Raw genomic sequence first — 18,969 nt, forward strand, 5'->3', positions numbered from 1 at the left:
TGTGTGTGTGTGTGTGTGTGTGTGCGCGTATGTGTGCGCGTGGGTGTGTGTGTGTGTGTGTGTGCGTGTGTGTGTGTGTGTGTGCGCGTGCGTGTATATACATGCAGGAGTGTCTGGAGGTGTTGTGCAGCCACAGTGAGCAGGACATCGAGCGGAGGGATAAGTGTAATCGCACAATTCATGATGTGGCAACAGACGACTGCAAAGATCTGTTGGAAAACCTTGGTGAGTGTTCGTCTTTTTTTACTTGTGCTTTAATAGAGCCATTGTGTTTATGCTTATTTTCCTTCATGCCATAGTCAAACTTGGGGACATGTTTTAAAGTTGTGTTATTGTGTGTATTATTTTAAACCTGCTGCTGAGAGCAGGAACACTGTAGGAAGTTAAAATGTTCTTTCTTCCACAGGGTGTGCAGAGCATGAATCTATATCAGCTATTTAGAACTAAAGCTACTATAACTTACTTTTGTCATTTGAAATCTTTGAAAACTGTTAAATTTTAAATGAATTGGGCCTTTATATCAGGGAGGGAGGTGAGGAGGCTGCACAGCTTAATGAGCACTTACAAGCTTATTGAGCCCCCCATCCATAGTTTAGGATTATTCAGAATTAAACTGAAAAATGTAAGTAAGCAAATTAAAATATGCATAGTAAAAAGCAGAATGAGTTCATGACCATGATGTGAAGGCTTCTGATATCGCTGCACTCAATACGTTTCTTAGTAAAAAAGAATAAACTCCTAATTTTCTGACAAACCTAAGTTGTCACACAGCTGGTGAATGTGACAGAATTCAGACAGAATAAAAATCAGGAGTATGTGTTGATGTGGATAACCTCCATACACGGACGCTGCTGTGTGACATCTATGTTTTTCCTCTGCTCTTGCGGATTGCTTTGGGGTGCTAATCCGTTCACACAGAAATCTCATTGCGGTCGGATTTATTTAGTAGTATAAATGACTGCGCAAAAATAGATGGATATCAACAAAACATGGGAGTTGAGAATAGGCCTGTCGCAATAAACAATAAATCAATTAATCGCACGATAAATTAAACCTATCGACCTCATTTTAATTATCGGCTTTATCGTCTCTTCCTGCCTTTTTTCTTTCTGTTGATGACACTGAACGAAAAAAGCCTCAACTCCGGTACTCTCCACTGACAAATCCCTTCCTCATTTTCTTAGTGTAATGTCCAGTGTAATGTCTGGACATTACAGTAATGTGTAATGTCTACGAGTTGTCGGCCGACAGTCGGCCCATTTTCAAAACCTGAGAGACACATTAGTCAACAGAAATCCTAGGAATAATGGTTTGATCGGGTTCGTCGTGCCGTGTGGTGTCCAGCCACATGAGCACAAAATAATGGCTACAAGTCCAGTTAACTAATTTTAAAACCAGGCATTAATCAATGCTTCACTAGAATCTACCTGTGATGCATGTGGCTAGAGTCAGCATAAAGTCCTGACTGAATGAAAATCATTATAACCTATTTATGTCACGTTAACGAAGAACAGCTGAAAACTTACAACTGCGGTAGCAATTTGGCTCCAGTTCCTCCCCTTGTCATTTCTATATTCTTTGCACAAAATGTTAAATAAATATTAATGTTGTTTCCACATATCATCTCCAATGTCAGCTGGACTTCGGGTTGCGCCGTGTCAGCTGTTTGGGATTACTCTCCGTAATTTCCGTTCAGAAAGCACGGAGGAGAATCCACACTTTCTGATTGGCTACCTGTCACATTCAGCGTTAACTGAAAACCCCTGATTTAGATTGGAGCGGCCACAACGATCTAAATCACACTACAGAATGATCGGTTACGAAATCACCAGCGACAATCTTAGATCGGTCAACAATCTAAGATTGTCATAAGGGGAAAATAGGGGCAGAAAATAGGGGCAAAAAATCGTGTAGTATTAACTATTGTATTAGATAGTCGGATGTGCCCATCTTTGCTATTTAAATCTAGTGATTACTGAAGGGCAATATAGTAAACAGACTTTATAATCTGCACTGTTTTGGTTGAATGCAGTATTTATTTCCACTTTGGCTTTATGTTGTTTAGTTTTTATTCAAGTACGTTTTTTGTTAATGGAGACTGAGAATCCATTAACACTGGAACTGATTTAGTTTATCAGTTCCAGTGTTATGTGTTCCTCTGAAAATAAAGTGTATCCATCCATGGCAGGAAATCGCATGCATTATTAGTCATTTCCATTAAATCAGTATCAAAAGGTCTTGAAACAATATTATCGTTTATCGCAATAATTTTTTAGACAATTAATCGTCCAGAAAAATTTGTTATCGTGATAGGCCTAGTTGAGAGCTGCTCTGTGAACATAGCCTCAGTCTGCATACATGCACACAACTTTTTTATGCATTTAATTTCTTCACTGCTGAGATTTTCTCTTATTTTCACTCGATCGACTATCAGTACAACCATGAGGCTTTTTTACCAACCAGAGGGAAACGGTCATATTGCAGTATGGATATTTGATTACAATAAGGCAACAAAAATAAGTAAACTATCAGACATGCTGTGATCAGCAGCTCATCCATGAGAGGTTTATCATTTGCATAGCCAATCGTGCTGTAACGTCTACAAAAGTCTCTCCCTGTACAGGAAACATACACACCACGACGTTATTGGCTGCAGTGGAAAAAGGTAGAGTGGACTGTGGGGTTGTTGTGTTGGTGATTTGTCTTTGAGGTGTTTCTAAACTTTCTGAATAAAAAAAAAATACTCCATTTAATGGCTTGTAACAAGGGAAACCATGAAGCACTTCCAGATGCAATGCTTGATCTTCCTCCTGGGGTTGTCACAATTCTAAAAACCTGATACTAATGTTAAGAAAAATAATCTATGCTTGTCGATTTAGTTGAACATCAACTGCTAAGTCTTTGAGATTTTTCAGACCTTTAAATGAGAGTCCTCCCAGTGAGCAGTGTGGTGTTAGACTGGGTCACTTGTCTGATCTTACTATTGAGTTGGAGGTCTGGCTGAATGTTCAGGTTGTTGTTCAGGTTGCCCCCTGTGGACCACTATTCAATAAATACCCAGTTTGTAGGGTATTCACAAATAATACCCCACAAATCAGGGATATGTGTTGACAAGAAAACAAGTAATTATCTTGTCAACAGATTGTCCCGCCTGAGCTGTGAATCTCCATATTTTCGGCAAAGCGTTGTCATGGCCGCTCAGGTTCTTTGGTGGATGTGTCTTGCTGTTGACTTCTTTTTTTTTTTTTGCGTGACAAATGGATCAAGAAACTTCACTGCACATTTGTCAAGACTATTTCCTTGCCTTCCACTTCACTATTGTCCTTTACCATGTGTTGGTGTATCACATACAATCCCAATAAAATGCATTGAACTAGGAGTGCACCGATCAGTCTGCCGGCCGATCAATCAGCCCTGATTTCCTTCATTTTGGGTGATCAGCCGATGCTTAAGTGAGAAACTGAATTTATCCACTGACCTAAAATTGGAACATTGAAGGTGCATTGTAACCTGATAACATCTGACATGAGCTGCGTTTCCAACACCACTATTTTGAAAAAGTTCTGGTTTTTTGGTAAAAAGTTTTGGCTCTAGGATGAGGCCGTTTTTCTCGTCTTTTTGAAATTAGTTTATTTTGCCAAAATGCAATGGGAACACCTTTTTCACATGACATGAGTCGCGTGACCAACAACCAGATGTTGCTACTGCCAGAAACCACATCAACTTGGAAGTGGGAAGAGGATGATGGCACAGGATGCTTTTTAATGACTTATCGCATGAACAAATTTATTTACATGTGATTTTTATTGCATTTCTTATTTAATGGAAACACCACAATTACGAAAATGTGTTTCTTCCCCCCCACATTAGCGGAATATAGATTAAGTTTTGCACAGGTTTGTAATGGAAACGTGGCTACTGTGAGGTTGGAAAAAAAATTGGAACTGGCGGTTATTAAGTTCAGTGATCAGCTGGGAAACTGCAATTGTTGCACCTCTGCGTGCAACAATTGCACGCAGAGGTGCAATTGTTGCATTGTATTTAACTTGACAACATGTGAAAAAGTTTAGCAGATATTCAGCTTATGATCCCTTTATGCTACAGCTCACTGCTCTCTCTTCCACCCCTCCAAAGATTCATACCGGGTCCTGGTGCTGCTGCAGTGTTCGGCCGGAGGAACCGGCCCCATATGTCCTATGGGGTCCGTGGAGGACGAGGAGGAGGCCAAGGTTCACTCCTCCAGCCAGACGGCGCTGGGCAGAGTGACGGTGAACCGAGGCACGCGTTGGGCCCAGCTGAGTGCCGCCCTCAGCAGCATGTTCATTTCTCACCTCCAGATCCTCTGTGGAGAGGACGCACAGCGCTCCCTGCTGGGCCTCACTCCTGCCAGCATCTCCTCCATCCTGATCGGTACCCGCTTTACAAACATTTCTTTTCTTTCTCACAACTTTGTTCTTCATCCTTTAATATACATGTAAAATTAAAATCATTGCTGATTTTAGGTTTTGGAAAAAAGAAACATCTCGTTATAGACTCCAGAAAGCTGCTGTGATTTGCTGGTTTATTCCAGTTTGTGATCATTTTGTCCTGAATAAAGTCACACTTGATCACCAGGTTAGGTTGAATGGAAGATGAAGAAGCAGCCGCCCAGTTTGCTACCAGACCGATCTGGCAGCAGTTCTTGTGGCAGCCCACTCAAGCTGCACTTTCCAAAAAAAAAGAAGAAAAGTAAAGGCTGTTTCTGCTGTGGGTGTTAGAAAAGTGCAGCGTTAGTTTAATAAGCTTTCAGCTGAAAATGAGACTAATCCAGAGCCTGAACATCAGCCTTCCAACACCCTGAGCAGGATTTACAACCTCAGGACAAAGCGAAGAGCTGGTCAGAGTAATTGGTCTCTGGCAGACCTGCCAACACGTCTGTACATTACTGGCCTTTTTATTTCCCCATAGCAGCGTCCTCAGAGACCAAATGTTAATGAACTGCTCTTTACACCTGAATGCAACACATCCTTAACACAACATGCTGCTGAGATGTGGCTCCATATGAAATACTGTAGCTAGAGACAGATGGATTTAAATCATTATCATTGGAGTAAATGTATTAAAGGAGCATTATTACGTAAAAAATACTTTTTGGAGCTTTAGGTCTTTTTATAATGTCATTCCCTAATCAATGAGTGCTGCCTTGACTCTTTCATGAATGTTCGATAAATCCTTTAGTCTCCACGACAACCATTCAGCCTGGTTGGACCTAGCGCTGTCTTCGAGGGGGAGGTTGTGAGCAGTTCATACACAAGCTTGATTGGCAGCACTAAAACCCTCGTCCTGGCTCTGATTGGTTGTTTCTGACCGGAACTGGTTGCAGTTCTGCAGATGTTCAGTAGAGTAGCTTGATTTTTTCAGAGATTGTCTGACTCACATTTTACTCTCACTGGGACATGGTGGCAGTTTTACCAAATATGTAAAAACAAAAGCTAATTTTTTAAAATAAAAATCTAATTTAAAAAATGCTTTATTGATCCCAAAGGGAAATGAAATAATGAAAGAACAGAGCTCCTTCAATGTGCTACCACCCTGAGTGGATAGCTTTAATAAATAATAATAATAAAAATGACCTTCTGCAGCTTTAGAGGTTGTTATTCTCAAAAGATGCTTTTATTCAGCACCAAAATGCATAATGTAATTTACTGAATATACCGGGGCTTATTTGGCTGCATGTTTGCCATTATTTTTCCCCATCGGTTGCTTTACCCAACCACTACTATCTTTTATGACAGTGTTTGTGAGCAATCCTTGAAGTCATGTACTTCCTGCATCCTTCCTTCCATCCCCATGTCCTCTTTGTGTCTTCCAGGAGACACTGAGTGGTTACCCGATCAGGAACTGCCTCAGTCTCCCTGGGATCTGGTCAGAAAACCTCTCAGCCAATGCATCACCATCCGCCTCAAAGGTACAAACCTGGCAGCCTCAGCCTGCCCCATCCAGCATCACTCAGCCAACAACAGCATGACATCAGAGCTGTGATCACTGCACACTGAAACCATTTGGTGGATTAAAGGATCTGGGTGCTTTTTTGTTTTTCTTTTTGTTTTTTGTTTCTTGGATGCATTTGAACTGATGTAGCAGACTCGTCTCCCTAAGCAACAGCACATAAAAGACAACTGAGCCTGGGACATGTTGGCCAAAGAAACACTGACTGGTTGATGCCCAGTTTTTATTGAATCAAAGTTCAAATTAAATCAGTCATGTGAGAAAGTTGAAAATGCTGCTTCTTATTTTTTTAACATAAAATCAACAATCCACCAGGACATTATAGGACGGCAGATCTTTTTAAACCCATGCACATGTCCATAAACTATCAATGTGATAGATGTGTCAAAACCTCCCATGTTTCACTCATTGCAGCTAATGAAGAGCTATTTAATTAACATTCCCTCTTTATATTACTGTTATTGCATTACAGGTCGTCAGCACAGAGCCAACATGTTAGTAAACATTTTGCGATTGGTGTACAGTTAGACAAATGGAAAATTGATTTATGAAATTTAGTGGTCGGATGTTTATATTGGTTGTATGAAGGATTTCTTTGAACTGTTCTTTTTGAGGGTACCCAGTTCGTACAACATAATATGATTAAAAACCAGAACTGGCTCCACAAGTTTAAGTAGTAAATTCATTTTCTCTAATTCTCCACAGAAGAGGATTAGGGCCCCTGGGAAAAAAATGAAATAAATGTTGATGTTCTGACTTTAAGGTTCAAATTTCTGGCTTATTTCTCAGAATTTTAGCTTTAATCTCAGAATTCTCACTTTTTTGTGAGAATTTTGACTTTAAGCTCAAAATTAAAACTTTTTTTCTCACTTTTGACTTTCATCTCAAAATTCTGATTTTAATGTCTTGACATCAAAGTCACATTCAGATTGCCTAACATTGTTCAATATTATGCATACAATTATCAGCAATATAGTTTTTTTAATTTTCATGCACATAACCATGACTGAAATGTGGTTATCTGAATATACAATGGTTGTCATTTCCCTCGGCTGTACATAAATACACACTACAGACAGTTTTCCATGTTTTTCTGTGTTGTTTGATTGGTTGAGTCCAGGAGCCAGAGCAGATGTAAGGATGCATCTCTTTGCTTGGTTCTGACAGGTCTGTCTGAGTCGGGTCTGGATGAGTTAGCCCTGGAATCCCTCTTCCCTCTGCCGCTGCTGCACAACTGCGTTCGCCTGGTGAGGAAACACACTGCGACACACACACTCTTTAGATAAAACACAAGGAGACGAGGGGTGGAAATGCTCAGAAAATGAGATTGGAAATTGTTGTTATGAAGAGACGGATGGGAAGAAGTCAAAAAAGAGAAAGAGGAGAAGGGTTTGAAGTGTGCTGAACCTTTCCTAGTCACTGCAGCGCCCTCTGCTGGCTCTGCTGAAGGGAAAATAATGCAACCTCCAAAACTGATAAACCACAAAGATGTTATTAAAGACCAAATATGTTCATATTTTATCAGTCAGAAATCAAAATTAGTGTCAAATTAATAATTTATGTTAGACAGTTTAAATCCTGTTGATCTGGTTTATTGTGTAATTCCTGAAGTGAAACCAAGCTGTACAGACAGACCTGTTCAAGAAATTAGAATATTACTGAAAAGTTTATTTATTTCAGGAACTTTATCACAGAGTGAAGCACATTATACAGATGGATGCATTACACACAGATGGATGTTTCAAAGCCTTTATTTCTGTTAATTATGATGATTTTCTGTTTACACTTAATGAAAACATGACATTTAAAATGAAAATATTACATCAGACCAACAGAAAAATATTTATATAAGTACCTATTAATTTTCTGTCTTTATCATGGTTTGATAGCTTAAGAATGAATAGATAGAATAAAACACTGACAACAGGCCGGTAACTGGAAATTAAATCTCAAATCACAGTGCCACCAAAAGGTCAGAAATCCAGGAACACCACTGATGTATGTGAGTCGATCTCTGATAATGTTGGTTTTACTGCAAATTCTTAGAGATTTGCATGATTTTATTCATTTAAACTCCAAAATTATATTTTGTTCCACCAGTGATAAATCACTGCATCTAAAAAAAAGTGCTATCAGAAGCAGAAAAAGTATGTTTAATCCCTGCTTTAAGGTTGCCAGTCTTAAAAAGTTACTTTTAATCCATCAAATAAACCTCTTCAGAATGGCTACTCTGGGTTCAAATGCGATCTGTTTTCCTGTTTGGTGTCCAGGTGGAGCAGTATGGGAACCTGTTCTTTCACGGCCTGGAGGGCAGCTGCCAGGAGTACATCGCGAACCTGGTGGCTCACTGCGTCAAGGTACGGGCCAGCCGGCCGCTGGTTTCACAAAGGAAAGGAAATCTTTCTTTGTTGCTTTGGGATGATGCAATGAAACAGAAATTGTGTGCAAACAGCAATGCGATGTGATGACACTGCTGGAGTCGAGAACTACCACAGTCAGTCGATGGGGCGGTGAGAGAACAATGAAAAGATTTAGCTAGTCTGTCAGTACCTGTGGCGGCTGTCGGAATCATTAAAAGACTAAAAACATCTTTAAAGACACTAATCTGTAAATGTAATCACCTGAAAGACTTTGTAGGCATATCTTATCTGAAGTGCTCACCCTCCTTAGCCACCAAGCTGCAGTAGCGGATGTTCTGTAGTGGTGCGTATCATTGTGAAACAAACATTCTCTCTCTGATGGTAGTGATGTGCCAAGAAAATCCCTTTGTGTTCATTCACATCCTTCTCTCCTGCCCCGCTGCTCCGTTTCTCGCTGCACGTAGTAGTACATTTCTTATGTTTCCATGGCAACGCACCTCTTGTCTCATTGTGGCTCCTCGCTCAGCCCCGCCTCCACTGTGTGTGTTTGTAGTCGAAACAGGAGGCGGAGGGGACGGGCTGTGATGTGGTGAGGGTGGAGGTGGAGGAGAGCCTGACCAAGGAGCAGCTGCTGGAGACCTTCATCACCTGTGGTGAGAAATGCTCACACTGACACACCTGGAGGGAGGGACGGTGTCTGCTGCGTTAACAGGCATGTGCTGAAACCAGACGGGACTCCTCAGACCTCTCTGTTCTGTCTGAGGGGTTAATTATTTACAGAACCTATTTTTACCTCACCAAAAAATAAAATCTAAATTTTATATCTACGTTCTATTTATTCTTTGTACAAATTAGCTTGATTGAATATTCAAACTCCTCATACACTTACATAATCTTATATAGTACATGTCCACACCTATAACAAATAAACCCATTGTTAAAGAGGCGGTAATCATGCAAAATCACGTTGTTTTTTTTAGCTTTATATCATGTTATAATGTTATTCCTTCATTAAAAACATACCTGGAGTGTTGCCTGGATTCTTTCATGCATGATTGATAAATCCTTTAATCTCTATGGTAACCATTCAGCTTTGTGAAACACCGGGTGGAAACTAGCTCTGCCTTCGAGGCACAGCTCCTCCTCTGAGCTGCAGTTTCCAAACTTCCACAATCAATAGCACAATCAATATTGATTGATTGATTGATTGATTAATAAATCAAGTGCTCTTTATTGTACTCTTTATTGTTAGCCTGACTGAGGATCTGTGGGATGTGTAGAACATTAGCTGTGTCCATTAATATGGCACACTTTTCCCCGGTCCTGGTTTTCTTCCAGGCTTCCTGGTGCCAGCAGCGGGCTCGGGGTTCGGAGAGGTGTCTGGATACTCTGATCAGTGTGTGGTGGTTCTGCTGGAGGGAGTGGAGAAGGCTTCGTCACTAACAGGCCTGCTTGGAGACCTCTGCCTCAGTCTGGACAACAGAGGCTCCGCCTCCCCTCTGATTCTGAGCACAGGTACAACCAACACCAGACTCTGAGCAGCGACTTAGATCCATGTTCAGCTCAAGGCCTGTCAGGATAGCAAGTTTTCCTGGATCATAAATTGTCCCAGAAATGATTGCAATAAATGGCAATATTGTCATTTTGAGATCTTTTTCAACTAAGAACTGTGGCTGTGTGGGAAAAGTAATTGTTCTGTGATCGGAAGGTTGTAGGTTAAATTCCAGCATCCTCCTGCTTCATGTCAATGTGTCCTTGGGCAAGGCACTTAACCCCAACTTACCTACCGATCTGTGTATTGGTGTATGAATTTGTGAGTGCAAATGGGTGAATGTGACTCTAGTGTAAAGCGCTTTGAGTGGTCAAAATGATTGGAAAAAGTGCTATAAAAGTTCAGTCCATTTACCATAATAGAACAATGTAGGCATAATCATGTGACTGCAGTCTCTAAAAGATCAATAAACTTTAATTTCCAAAAACATTTTAAATTTCCAAAATACACAAAACAAGAGAAGCAATAAATAAAATGTACTATGAAGTCTCTGCAAAACTCACAGAACTTTTGGAAAATAATAATAAAATAATAGGATATTCTCATTTTCTGCTTATTCACATGGGATTTTACTATTGCAGCAACACATCATCAGCAGGGAAAACTAACCTGTCTCACGACGGTCTAAACCAAGCTCAGGTTCCCTACTAGTGGCTGAACAATCCAACGCTTGGTGAATTCTGCTTTCTTATTTAATTGGAACACTGCAATTGCAAAATCGATTTTTTTACATTAACAGTATGTAGAGAAAGATTTGTGCACATTAGTAATGGAAATGCAGCTAGGTGTACCCTGTGATGTATTGGTGTTCCCCAGACCCAGTGACCTCTGCAAGGACAAGCAGGAATAGATAGTAAATGGATGAATGTAAAAGTTAAGGTTCTAGTGTTGTGGCACTCATGACGAATCTCAGTCTCAGGAGCCGTCATGGTCTATCAACTGGTTAAGGCACCACCTTGCATTTTCTAGATGTCGCCCTGGTTAACACACCTGTTTGGATCATTGCACTTCAGCAAAATCTCATTAATCAAGTGTCAGCTGTAACCAGGTGTGCTGCAGGAGGAAGACATCTAAAACACATCGTACAGTGTACCTGGAGAACCAGGCTTGAAAACCACTGACCTCCAGGACTGGTCACACGTCACTCACTGTCCCCACGCAGGTTTACACCACGTCAGGGAGAACAGCTTCCTGATTGGCACATTGTCCAAGTCCCACCTCCAGGGATCAGAGCTCCGCCTTCAGCAGCATTTCCGTTGGGTGATGCTGCGCTGGGACCAGGAGCCGCTGTACGGCCTGCTGGGAAGGCACCTGCGCAGGAAGCTGCTCCACAAGGTAGGTCAAAGGTCTGGCTGCAGCCGCTCACTTAGATTTACTTTCCTGCTTTACTTCCTCCTGATAGTAGACAGTGAAATCACTTCTTTCTTTCAGAAAGAGACAGAGGCCCACTTTCACAATTACAAAATCAAATTTTTTTTTAAAGTCATATTTGAAATGTATATAGCATTTTTTAACAACTAAAGGTAACATAGATAGATACTTGATTGTTCTATAAAGTGGCCTGGAAAACATGTTCCCTTTTTCTTCTGCCGGTAATTCACCTGTAACCTGTTGAAACTCTACAGTGTTTAGGTCTGTGTAGAATAAAAGCAGCTGCTCCTGTTGCAGGTGGGGAGTGCGGCCTGGTCAGCAGACGGCCTCATGGAGCGCTCTGTGCAGTGGATGAGTCAGGTGTGGCAGCAGCTCAATGCCTGTCTGTCCCGTCTGGGGACCCATGAGGCGCTGCTGGGCCCTCAGCTCTTCCTGTCCTGCCCTGTCGTCCCCAACAATGCTCAGCCCATCGTCAGGTGGCCGTCTGCTGGATAACAGCATCTTACCCATAAATGACCCATCAATCCCCTAAGAAGGCGGAGTCAGACTGTGGAGCGGATGTGACGGGATTGTGTTCCAACAGGTGGCTGGCCCGCCTCTGGAATGCCGTGGTGGTGCCGCGGGTGGAGGGGGCCGTCATCTCCCGCGTGACAACCAAGCGCTCCACCACCTTTCCCTCACAACGACCGTCTCCTAGCAACTGCGGGCTGAGCGCCGGACAGCAGGCTGTGGTGAAAGCCGCCCTCAGCATCCTGGTCAACAAAGCCGTGATGCCGGGTTGCCCCCTGTCTCGCCACGGTGAGTGGGCGTCGTCCCCAACAATGCAGATCACAAAACATCAGGTTTGAGGAAAAGAAAGAATTTTTGCTCAATCCTTCAGAAATGGACCGGTACCTGCTGGAGTTTCAGGGAGGCTCGTCTCCTCTTCCAGCCCTCAGCTCGTGCAGGGAGAGGTCCGGGGCGGGGAGATGGGGCCGAGACGGCACCAAGCTGAGGCGATCCAACACCAGCCCCAGGAAGAAGGGGAGCCCATCGGTAACCTGGAGCTCTGGAGGCTCCTTCAGAGAGGGTCAGTACAGGAAGCAGCATCTGGACCCAGCACTCACATCAAACACTAGCTAGGTGTCCACTGACCATATAGTTATGCAAATTGTAATTATGAAAATGAATTTGCTTAATGGGAATTTTGAAACATCTCGCATTTTTTGATAAAGTTTTTGTGCTAGGATGACGTGGTTTTTCAACTGTATCAAAGTATTTCAGAAAACGTTGATAGAAATACTTTTTTCACATTGTGTGAAGCCAGGTGTTACTACAGGATGAAACCACACAGAAGACAACAGGAAGTGTAGAAGGATGATGCCGTGGCATGTTTCATTACTTCCTGTGTGAACAAGCTTATTCACATGTGATTTTAATTGCATTTCTTGTTTAATTGCAATACCACAATTGCAAAATTGTATTTTTTTTTTGACAATATATATATTGACAAAGCACATTTGTAATGGAATCACAGCTACATTTGATCATTAATCATCTTTGAAGCTCAGACGTTGATGGAAAGGTTTTGTGTTCATAGTTGCATGTGATGTTAGTACCGTCCCATTCATAGAAAACTAGTGTCTCAGAGGCTTCTTAAAATATGCTGTAACACAGACTGTTGCAGGAGATTCTTCCTGCCCACAGCCATCACTGTCTACAAAAACTCTGAAGAATTTTCAAATAATATGAGTTACAACATTTATTTTCCCTTTGGGATTTAATAAAGTATTTTTGGAATTTGAATTGAGAGTGTCCACAAGGGGGCGCTGTTTGATAGGCTTAATAGGTAGATTCCAAAGTAATTCAATCAAAGGACCCAGAGGTTCCCTGTGTGGACAGAGAACCCCTTATTTATTTAACAGAAATGTATTTTAATGATTCGGTACATTCTATCTACCTTCAGTTGTAATGATAATGATGCAAAATCTCAGAAAGGAAATCAAAATGACAAAGAATCTTGAGTTCAGCAGGAGCTTAATGTTGTTGTTTAATAGAACTTCTCCTGAATGTGTGTGATTTCAGGCTCAGTGTCCAGCTCTGATGTCCGGTTTATGTCCAATGGCCACAGGTTGGTGGCTGTTACTGACACTCAGTACATGGACTGTAACCACTGCTGCAGGGCTGTGGAGTCAGAAAGTGCGTGCGTGCGTGTGTGTTTCATAATTCAGTTTATAGTGACATTATTGTCTGGGTTTGCAGGCAGCCGGCTGGCCTGCCGGTGTTCTTCGATGATGAGACGGATCTGATCAGAGAGCTGCAGACCTTGTGCTCCAGCAGGTCGGAGCCGGACATCAGTCAGGTAGTCACACGCCAGCATGTCTCTGGTAAACTGTTCAGTCTTTAGCTTCACTCTGAGCCAGCAGAGGAATTGAGGAAGTCAGTCTGTCTTTAGGGTCTTAGTCGTTACCTCATGTCAGACTAGTTTTAACATAAATGAAAAAAAAATCAAGTCTGGCATTTCCTAACCCTGATTATATATGTTCTCAATTTAAAGTTATCAGTTTCCACAAAATTCTTCAGCAATTTAAAAATATGCTCAAAAAGTAAGAAAATTTGAGTTTGGGTGACTTGTTTTGTTTTGTTTTGTTTTGTTTTGTTTTGTTTTGTTTTGTTTTGTTTTGTTTTGTTTTGTTTTGTTTTGTTTTGTTTTGTTTTGTTTTGTTTTGTTTTGTTTTGTTTTGTTTTGTTTTGTTTTGTTTTGTTTTAACAAATGTTACTTGGCGATGACCGTCTACCATTGCAAACACTGTTTGTTTTGGTGTTGCTACATTTATAATAAGCATGACTGATACAGGTGGAAATCCTTAAAAATGTTGGAATTCTTGTATGATGTTTCCAAGGTCTTAAAGGCACTTAAATTTAGTTTGAAGTGCAGGAAACACAACCTTTATTATCTCAGTGTTTCCAGTCAGACCCGCTATACTGTCTGTAGGCCAGTATGAGATACAAGTTTATCATACTTGTTACACAGTATGATTGAGATAAAATGCAAGCTAATCTTAAGCAGTAGGTTGTTTTATATTTTGCATGTCATATTATTAATTCTTGTAGCTTTGGTCTTTATTTGACTAACTCTGAAAACTAATATTTTCAAGCTATTTAGTTGCCAGAATATTCAATTCAATTTAATTTGGTTTATTCAGACAGCGCTAATTCACAACAAATGTTGTCTCAAGGCATTTTACTAAAGCTAGCATGATTAGCATGTAATGTGCTAAACACAGATACTGCTCTAGATTTTAAAAACCCAACTTCTTTTTAAACCGAAAATTATATTATTGAATTAAAATTGCTAAAAACATTTTTTTATGTTTTTAAAGCGAGGTAGCTAGCCAGCATGACTCCATGACTCTTTAAAACCAGAGTAGTGGATAATTAGTCGACTCCAAAGATTGTAGTTCCCAGAATTAAATTTTCTTAATTAAAATAACTTATTTTTCTTCCTGTTGCTAATTTTTAAATAAACTATTTAGAACAAGAAACATTCACCCTTTACTGCAGCTATAATGTGTGTTTTTTAGCATTATATAATTATATAGTACCTAGATAAAATGTTAGAAAATGAATTGATTTTGCCACAGACAGTACAGAGTTATGTACAGATCCACATTTTAAGGTTGGCTAATCATCATGTTATTTATTTATTTATTTATTTATTTATATATATATACAATAATTAATATTAAGACAGGAAGCTTTTCAACATTATGCTAATAGTTTGCCTCACAGCTGACAGTCGTTCTAAATATAGAGGCATTCAGTGTGTCTGGTGCTGGCATTAATGTTTAATGAGCTCCTGTTCTGGTAACTGGTCCATGATGTGGGAGAGGACACTACATTTCATATTCAAAAATAAATAATCAAAGCTGAGCACGTTAATTCTGCACAGACCACATTAAGTCCATGTCATGTTCTGGACCTGTTGTGTTTGTCAGAGGTTTAGTTGCTGAGCCTCAGGTATTCTTACCCAGCTGTTTCAGACGTTTCCTCTTGGTTTCCCACAGATCTCCCAGGTCAAAGACAGCTTGATCCTGTTTCCCAGCACTCCCAGTAAGGAACAGCCTGGACACAAGTCCAACCAGGAAGCTGCTATCCAGCAGCAGTCAGAGGTAATGAGAAGTTTCACATATACAAATATTTACACTTTTTTAAATTTCATTATCCTCTCTAAAATGATAATCACAAATGTTGGAATTTTGGGTGATATCCCAACTCAAACTATTAGATAATTACTAAGCAGAAAGAAGAAAAATCTGAGGAGTGCTGTGCAGAAATGATCTGTGCAGTTGGTATTCAGATCATTTGAATCTTTTTGCTGCGTTTACAGATGTAAGCCATTTAGTGTCTCTACATGCTGCTGGCATCTGGAGACACACATTGCAGCAAATGTCATAAAGGCCAGAGTTATCGTCGTCAGATTGTCCAACCTGAGCCGCATCTCTCTGCAGTTCCTCCAGAGTCACCATGGAGCTTTTGACAGTTTTCTGAAACTCTTTCCTGGCTTGTCAGTTGTGCTTTTCTATTTTATAGAAAATATGTTCAAAGCTTAGGAAATTGTTTTAGAATATAAAACTAATTTAAATCTACAGTATATAAGTTTAATAAACAATATGTTTGTTCAAACTGTCATCATGTCCTGACAGATAACCAAACCTCTCTGGCTCCCCCCTGTGGTTCTACTGCCGTCTGCAGTAATGAAATGCACTGCTTAACAGAAACATCCAATCAGAGCCAGGAGGAGGGTCTTAACGCTGTCAATCATCTTTATGTAAATGCTCCAGTTATGCTAATGGCAGGATAAAAGGCAGTTTCATCTATATTTGTAAAGAAGCTTAAGAATCATGTATAACTTTGTGTTGGGCTGTCACTTTAAATCTCTGTAAAATATATAATGTTTATGGTTGTGACTTGATAAAATGTAAAGTTCAGAGAATTTTAATTCTCCAGCCAGGCACCAGCTGTGCCCCCATTACAAATGTCCACAAATCTTACTCTGTATTCTGCTGATGGCGAAAAAACACAATTTCACAACTGCAGTGTCTCCATTAAATAAGAACTGAAATTAAAATTACACCTGAAAAAGTAAATAAAAAATCATGGCAGTGATGGACATGATATATATTCATAATTCAGTCATTGTGCTAGCACTCATCATGAATCAGCCAATCAGAGGAGTATCTTCTTCAGGCGTTGAGCAACATGCCCCGCCTACCTGGAAGTGGCTACAGGGAAATTGTAGTCTGTGATTTTACAGAAGAGTTATGGATTCGACATGTTTCAATGAAACAACTTTTTATGACATGTGATGCTGTGAGAAAAAACAAAAACAATCCATCGTCGTCCCACAACAACTTCTTCTGCATTTCGCCAGTAGTAACATGCAGCTCAAAAACCAACTTATCCTCTCAAAAACTTATTAAAACATTGAAATTGGCATTTTTCTATTAAGTGAATTTATTTACCTAATTTCAATTTGCGCAACTTTATGGTTAATGGAAACGCAGTTGCTGCATGTCATAATGTTGAACTAAAGCCTTCACACATGAGCAAACCATCAGAATGAAATCCCTTCTGAGTAGTCAACTATTAGACCCCCTGTATAGTTTTGCTGTTGCTTTGACTAAACCCCAGGTTCCGTTTCCTGTGTGACGATATCGATCCATCTGTCCCAGCAGGCCATTTGTCCCGGTGGGCCAGGCCGCAGCTCCGTCCAGCCGGCCTATCAGAGCAGCAGCAGCAGCCGCCGCTCCGGTCCCCGTGTCAAGTCGCAGCTTCCCATCTCGAACAGCAGGGGGCAACAGACGAGGGCGTCCAGCGCCTGCAGCAGCAGCAGCAATAACAACCAGACCCAGACCCCCCCCAACCTCAGGAAAGCTCCAGCGAGCAGCAGCAGAACCAAGCAGAACCCCCCCAACAACTTCTACCGCAACAGCATGAACGAGCGCAGCCGCTCACAAGATGACATCTGGATCCTCCACAGAGACCTGCACCATAGCAACCAGTAGACCCACACCCCCACCACCTTCAACCATTCTCAATGTAAAGACTAGGTACCTGACGACCTTGGATTTGTACTTCTCTGTACTTGCTACACTGTACTGCAGTTGTGTACTTGGGGACCATAGTGGATTCTACTACAGTATTTGAACGACGCGCTCACGTAGGAGTGAAAACACTGTAACATTTTTTTTTTAAAAAGACAGTAAAGCAGCAGGTTGTTTTTGTTCTGTTGCCTTAATTCCCATTGCATCATGGGACGGCGTTCAGATCCAGTGTTGAACCTTCTGGGACAGCTAAGCCCTCCGGTGTACTTACAGTGAAATCGTCTTCTTCTCCTGTAGGAATAAGGTCAAAGCAGATAAATAAAACACACACACACACGCACACACACACTATCAGGCTTTTTGTTCTTTCTTGTTTTTTGCTATTAAGTATTTTGAGATATTCAAGTGTTTTATCTCCAGATAGTTGCAAGGTTGGTTTAAATACTGTTGAAATTAATCAGGGTTTTACCAAATATATTTGTAAATAAGAGTATGCTCTATAGGTTGGTGTACGTGGTATTACTCTTGTACAGTGATGAAACCTTAAAGAAAAACTGAGGAAACTTTAAAAATAAAAAAAGAACACTAAACCTTGTACATAAGTGTTTGTAGAATAAGTTTGGTTTTAAACCCTCCACTTGTTTCAAAGTGAATGGGATGTGGCAATAAGTAATAGAAGTGTATAAACACAGGATGTCCTCTGTCAGTTGTAAGCCATAATAAATATTTTAAATGCCCAACGTTTCCACCGAATTCCTGTTCATTTATTTCCAGCCTGTTTATAAATACATTAATAATAATAAATAATAATAATAATAATAACAAGTGTTTAAATCTGGAGAGTTTTGGTTTGTTCAGTCATCTTCAATCAAGACATAAGTTTATAACCCAATAAATAAATGTAAAAAGAAAATGTTTTAATGTTAGACCTCAATAAATAATATCAAATTTTAACTACATTACTATGGCTAATACACATTTATTTAACAAGGTAAGTAATGATCCTACTGCAATAAAAGTGAAACATACATTTTATCTCCAGAGGCGCTGGTGTTTTATTTCACTTGTGGCCAAAAAGTTCAGTTCAATTATTTTCTATATTGTGATTGCAGATTAAAGAATTATTTGATGCACAAAAATCCAAATAACAGTTTTCAAATTTTTGCCATTTTCTTTACCGTCAATAGGGTTTGAACAGTTCAGATTCTTGGCGTGTGCAGGTCTCCATAGAATCAAATTTAAATTGTTTGGATTTTTTTTCTAAGTCATACAGGATCAAACACGCACAGACATTCACTTTGTTTAATTAGTGTTGCTGAAGGTTTTCAGAGATGATCATTTAACATGACTTCCTGAATGTGATTTACCGAGACATTGGGCGACGAACACAGACAAATGGGAAAGAGCACGGAACTCTGGGAAGTTTGAAGGGAGAATTTCTGTCTTACAATTTGACAAAACAAAACAAAAATTTCAGAGGAAAACCCAAACTAATTCTGAGATTAGCGGAAATTAGTTATATTCCAAAATTTGGTCATGAATTGGAGACCAGAGCTTCTGTCCTGAGCCAAGACACTTCTACACCAAGAAAAGACAAGTTTTATAGTCCGAA

At 40.3% G+C, this 18,969-nt stretch overlaps 1 protein-coding gene across 6 annotated transcripts in view; it reads left to right on the forward strand.

The window, feature by feature from the left end:
• cttnbp2 (cortactin binding protein 2) overlaps positions 1-17,499 on the forward strand; it is a 93,098-nt gene extending 75,599 nt beyond the window's left edge. For 2 of the 6 annotated variants that reach the window (XM_081607599.1, XM_008410654.3), the window contains 16 exons: positions 108-225; positions 2,624-2,665; positions 4,135-4,410; positions 5,852-5,947; positions 7,156-7,235; positions 8,259-8,345; positions 8,902-9,001; positions 9,687-9,863; positions 11,063-11,235; positions 11,569-11,747; positions 11,855-12,069; positions 12,152-12,340; positions 13,336-13,381; positions 13,513-13,612; positions 15,318-15,422; positions 16,986-17,499. In XM_081607599.1, the coding sequence (XP_081463725.1) occupies positions 108-225; positions 2,624-2,665; positions 4,135-4,410; positions 5,852-5,947; positions 7,156-7,235; positions 8,259-8,345; positions 8,902-9,001; positions 9,687-9,863; positions 11,063-11,235; positions 11,569-11,747; positions 11,855-12,069; positions 12,152-12,340; positions 13,336-13,381; positions 13,513-13,612; positions 15,318-15,422; positions 16,986-17,318 (2,316 nt within the window). In that variant the 3' untranslated portion in view covers positions 17,319-17,499. The remainder of the gene's footprint in view (positions 1-107; positions 226-2,623; positions 2,666-4,134; positions 4,411-5,851; positions 5,948-7,155; positions 7,236-8,258; positions 8,346-8,901; positions 9,002-9,686; positions 9,864-11,062; positions 11,236-11,568; positions 11,748-11,854; positions 12,070-12,151; positions 12,341-13,335; positions 13,382-13,512; positions 13,613-15,317; positions 15,423-16,985) is intronic. The other 4 variants (XM_081607601.1, XM_017305253.2, XM_081607600.1 and 1 more) reach the window with 3 other exon arrangements.
• The last annotated feature ends 1,470 nt before the right edge of the window (positions 17,500-18,969 follow it).

This window comes from Poecilia reticulata, chromosome 6 (genome assembly GCF_904066995.2).
Source record: "Poecilia reticulata chromosome 6, P_reticulata-male-v2, whole genome shotgun sequence".
NCBI lineage: Eukaryota > Metazoa > Chordata > Actinopteri > Cyprinodontiformes > Poeciliidae > Poecilia > Poecilia reticulata.